This window comes from Triticum dicoccoides, chromosome 7B, assembly GCF_002162155.2.
Source record: "Triticum dicoccoides isolate Atlit2015 ecotype Zavitan chromosome 7B, WEW_v2.0, whole genome shotgun sequence".
NCBI classification, from domain to species: domain Eukaryota; kingdom Viridiplantae; phylum Streptophyta; class Magnoliopsida; order Poales; family Poaceae; genus Triticum; species Triticum dicoccoides.
Window position 1 is genome coordinate 465,331,732 of NC_041393.1, and position 4,953 is coordinate 465,336,684.

Consider the following 4,953-nt stretch of genomic DNA (forward strand, 5'->3'; position numbering starts at 1 on the left):
GAAAGATGACATGATAGAACAGAGAATGGGGTTTGAGCACGACGAGGTTCAAAATAACCCACTTGCTTTTTTTCGCCACAACAGTGGAGTAAGTAGTTTTCAGTTCAGCTACTTCTTCCGATCCATATTACTTGTCGCTGCTTAAAAAAAAGTGTTTTTTTCTTCTCTGAGAAGATTCAACTATGCTTAAGAGGCTATAGATCAAGCGCCCCAACACTCTACCACATTTATTTTAGAATATCTACCACTGACAAAAGGAAAACATCTGATTCTTGATTCTCACACTGCCGAACCTCCCAAAGGAAAAGACAAATCACCTAAAAAAATGCAAAAGACAAAACAAAAGCATAAACTAAGACCACACCTTGTGTGTAATTACGAAGCAAAGAGAAGGACCTCCCCGCAAACACGCACCATTAAACCCCATTTTCTTGTGCTCTCTCCCCTCCGTCTTCCCACTCGCGCAACCCACACACAACTGCACAGCAAGCAACGAACACGGGCCGTCCCGCACGCACAGAGCCAGGAGACCTCAAACCCACCTCCCCCCCTTCTCGGCAAGCCTCCTAAAAGCCAAGATCTCCCGGCGCGCGGCGCAGTAATGCTCGCCTGATTGTGCTAGTCATGGCGCCGCCACAGGAGCGGGACTACATCGGGCTGTCGCCGGCCGCGGCGGCGGCGGCCACGGAGCTGCGCCTGGGGCTCCCGGGCACGGAGGACGCTGCTGGGGACGGCGGTGGAGCGGCGTCGGAGGCGCCGCTGACGCTGGAGCTTCTGTCCAAGGGCGGGGCGAAACGCGGGTTCGCTGGCGCGGTGGCGGAGGAAGAGGACGAGAAGAAGAAGGCGCAGCCGCCGGCCGCCAAGTAGGTGGACTGGGCACCGGTTGGTGCCTTGGTGGTTTTGAGCATTTTATTTATTTATTCCCCCTCATTTGCATTTTTCTTTTAAATAAAATTATTGATGTTAGCCGTAGGAATTTCTTGTGAGCAGTCTTTTTGGGGGAAGCTTGGGGTTTCATGTGAGGATTCGTCAATAAGTTTGCTGAATTTGATTTTCTTCCTGCCACACATGGCTGGTGCTTTAAACAGGGGTTGTGTGTGATTTGTTGCTCTCTTTGGTGGGTGTTCTTTGGTCTGTCTGGCGGAAATAAAATTGGTTTTTGATTTACTTGATTATTACTGTTTCCCTTTGGCTTTTCCCTTGGAATTGTTCATTCTTGTGACGCCAAAAAAAAATTTATTTCCCAATTTCCGTTACGTAATAGTAAGTTTTAGCAGATCGTGTTATGGGAGCGATTCATCTTCAAAATATTATCTTAAATGAGCAGAACTAATAAGAATGGAAAAGTAAATAAAGCATGTGCTTGCTCTGAAAAAGCTGAAGAAGCTTTCTTCATGTGTGCGTCCTTGTTGGCTGTGGACAAGGAGCAACTTTTGTGTGTCTGGCCTCCACTTGCTGATGCTAAGGTCCCGAATCGCTGCACTAAGTTAGTTAGCCAGTGCCCCAATTCACATGATATTTTTTTTTTCACTTTGTTCATCTACTCAAGCATCTCTAATTGTACCCCAGTGCTTGCAAGTTGCAAGATAGTGTAATCCGGTATCTTCTTGCGGTCCTGGTTCAGTTTATGTTGTAATTTCAGTACTTTGTGGCTACTAAAGCAACCTTAATTCTTAGAGGATATGTGTTTGATTGTTAGAATTCCCGTAACAGGGCACAGGTGGTAGGATGGCCACCAATCCGCAGTTACAGGAAGAACACCATGGCGACGAACTTATCTGCTCCCAGAAGCAAAGACGAGGCCGAGGCGAAGCAGGCACCAGTACCGGATTGCCTTTATGTCAAGGTTAGCATGGATGGTGCTCCTTACCTCAGGAAGGTGGATCTTAAGATGTACAAGAACTACAAGGACCTCTCGCTGGAGCTGGAGAAAAAGTTCAGCGGCTTTACTGTTGGTGAGCACTTGTTTTGCCCTTTATCCTGGCTCTGTTATTGCTTGGGATGCCACAATAGGCTTGTTTTTTTTGGTTGATATTGTGTGGTAGTATATTCATAATTTTTTGGTGAGTAAATACCTTTTTCTACGCATTTTTACTTGGGCAGATGCAGTCTTTACCGTATACATGTACTCTCCCTCTCCTTGCATTTTGGTACTCCCTCCGTCCGAAATTACTTGTCGTCAAAATGGATGTATCTAGAACTAAAATACATATAGATACATCCATTTCAATGACAAGTATTTCCGGACGGAGGGAGTACTAAATATGGTTCCATAGAATGTAGTATTCGGCGTTTTTAGGGTCTTTAGTTCTAGTATTGACGGTTGCCTCAGTTCGTCAAGAATAAGTACCAGCTATTGTGCTTGTTTAATATAAGGTCTCAACTTTCTGGACTGTTTGTCATCAGGATTACATAACATGGTTTGTGCTGACGCAGCCTTAGAAACACCATTGATTTTGCCTGTGAGGTCTGTAGAAATGATTTCACATGGTGTCTTAACATTATTGTCCCATGTCATTACAAGCCTTAGTTGGACTTCTTTTCAGAGATATGTTCCCATGAATGCTAGTTCCAGTATAACTCTTTTGCAAATGTTCTTTGAGAGGGCTTTACTTGCATACCGTGTGTTCTTGGTTCCTGCAGGTCATGGTGAATCGACTGGAAACTCGGGAAGAGATGGATTATCTGATTGTCGACTGATGGATCTTAAAAGCGGGACTGAACTTGTGCTCACTTATGAGGATAAGGATGGTGATTGGATGCTTGTTGGTGATGTTCCATGGCGGTGAGTATTGAGTAATATGGATATTGATAAAATTATGTACTAGCAATACAGAATTCGCAGAAATATTGATGATTTTCATCTGTATTTGCAACTATCTAATTGGCAAGTTCTTTTTTTACTTGCAATATTCTGCATATGCATACACCCTTGCCCCTTGCGTCTTAAATATTTTAATGAAGTAACAAGCTTAATGCGGCAATACATTTAATATACTACTTTAATTGCTGAAGTGTCTCATTTGGGCCTATTGATTTGGATGGTTACTGAAAACTCATATCTCCCTCCTAGTGAAGATTTGGTAATTTCTTTTGCTCAACATATGAAATAATTTTGTACAAATAAATGGGAATGGTGCATGTTTTTTTCGAGATTATAGAGGGAGGGGGAGTCCCCACCATTTGTTGTATTGCACTCGAAAGAGATTGGCAGCCCCATACAAGCAGTCGACCGTAAGCAGTCATTACATCAGCAATGAATTACAGAAGGGTCAAACAGAAGGCAATTTTAGACATTCCAGTGGGTTCTTGATTTGTACATGTTTTGTGAAACTGATTTTCTTTAAAGACATTCCAGTGAGTTCTTGATTTCATCCAGCCATGATGTATTACTTTATTTTCCATATTAGTCTGCCACATCATTGCAATGCCTGGCCCACCAAGATTTTGCACATTCCAATGAGTTCCTGAGCTTGATCCAGTATTCATCTTGTCCATAAAAAGCCACCTGACGGGTAATATATTGATTTTTGTTGTACCACAGAATGTTCACAGACAGCTGTAGGAGGATGAGGATCATGAAGGGGTCAGATGCAGTGGGCCTCGGTAAGTACTGTTAATATGTGCAGTAGAATAGGAAAGGAAATCGTCACTTGTGTCCATGAGTTTTTGTATGGAAGGCTGGCAGAGAATCTACTGCTTGCACTGCTTTATTATATATACTGGTAGAAGAATAAATTTGGATGAAGCAAGTTAGGTCTGTTCTATTAACTGTGGGACCTACATATCTATGTTTGCATAGGGTGTGTGTATACGAGGAAACATTGTCTTGTACATTTACCGCACTAATTACCCCTAGTTGTTTGTGCTTAATTCAAACTTGTAACGTGAAAAACTTGCTTCCGCTTTTCAGCTCCGAGGGCGGCCGAGAAGAGCAAGAACCAGAAATAGCAAAAAGGATGAACCCGGTCTGTTTCCTGTGATTCGCATCGTCGTACGAGGGCGATGGACTTCATGTGTGATGAGAAAGGGATTTACTTATATATAAGTACGTGTATTCTCTTTATTATTTCCTTGTATGTTGGCTCGGAACAAGCATGTTAGGTTGTGTAAGTTGATGTGTGTGTGTATCTACTACTACTGCACTATTTTACTTTGATTCGCGTGTGTTGTATGTGGTTTGCGCTGTAAATCGGTGTGCTCTGTCTGTACCGCAAACTCTTTTGTTTCTGGAGTTGGGTTTGTCTGCTTGCATCTGTGTTTGGAGAAGAACGTTGCTTTCATCTGTGATCATTTCTGGAGCCCTCTTCGGTTGCTCGAAGGGTCATTATGTATGTGCACGCAGAACCGTCAAACGACGACGATGATTCTGGATGTCTGGTGGTTGGAAGATCACATCAGGCCGTCAAAATCTGTTTCTCTTCCAAGGGAACTGCAGCCGCTTGCTTGCTTGCTTGCTTCTGGGTTAATAACTGCCGCTGTGCATCTGAAAACCCAGCCGGAAGCAAGTAGCAGTGGCAGATGGTCCTAGATTCCTTTTGGCGTGTGGTCTTCTCTGTAGTATATGCAGCATGCACTGCACTGCAAGGTGATGCAGCTGCGAAGCCCTCCCCTGTTGGTTTCGTTTCGAATAGTGGCCTTCAACTTCAGTTCAATCAATGCTTTGGATAGTAATAGTATAGTTAGTTTAAAAAAAAAGCTTTGGTTAGTAGTGCGGGCCTTCCCTTCATTTCCATGGGTGTTGTTGTTATCATTTTCCTGGCGCCATCATACTGTCTGTGTAAAGGTGGAAGAGGCTTCCTTGCAATCATTCGTTTTCATCTATCATGAGGAAAAGAAGAAGATGGAGCAGAAGCTAAAGCGTTGAGATTGCCGCGAATTTAGGCTTTTTTTCAATTTCAGTTTCCATTTTTTTGGCCGCCCAATTGATTAATTATTACAGTATTACCTAGC

At 43.3% G+C, this 4,953-nt stretch overlaps 1 protein-coding gene across 2 annotated transcripts; it reads left to right on the forward strand.

Annotated features, from left to right (window-relative positions):
- Positions 1-449: 449 nt before the first annotated feature.
- LOC119341800 (auxin-responsive protein IAA21-like) lies at positions 450-4,256 on the forward strand. Of its 2 annotated transcripts, XM_037613653.1 has the most exons (5): positions 454-863; positions 1,714-1,955; positions 2,644-2,785; positions 3,545-3,606; positions 3,914-4,256. In XM_037613653.1, exons 1-5 carry the CDS (start codon positions 625-627, stop codon positions 3,949-3,951), a joined length of 723 nt encoding a protein of 240 aa, XP_037469550.1. In that variant the 5' UTR covers positions 454-624; the 3' UTR covers positions 3,952-4,256. The 2 variants fall into 2 exon arrangements, with proteins under 2 accessions (XP_037469551.1, XP_037469550.1); XM_037613654.1 differs by lacking the exons at positions 2,644-2,785; positions 3,545-3,606; positions 3,914-4,256 and adding an exon at positions 2,074-2,637 and having other exon boundaries at positions 450-863; positions 1,714-2,012.
- Positions 4,257-4,953: the final 697 nt, after the last annotated feature.

What these genes read in the sequence shown, in the direction of transcription:
- LOC119341800 (XM_037613653.1), top strand. Translation starts at nt 625, where the DNA reads ATGGCGCCGCCACAGGAGCGGGACTACATCGGGCTGTCGCCGGCCGCG. An exon ending in GTTCAGCGGCTTTACTGTTG is followed by an intron (nt 1,956 to 2,643) that starts GTGAGCACTTGT and finishes TGGTTCCTGCAG; the next exon opens with GTCATGGTGAATCGACTGGA. An exon ending in GTTGGTGATGTTCCATGGCG is followed by an intron (nt 2,786 to 3,544) that starts GTGAGTATTGAG and finishes GTTGTACCACAG; the next exon opens with AATGTTCACAGACAGCTGTA.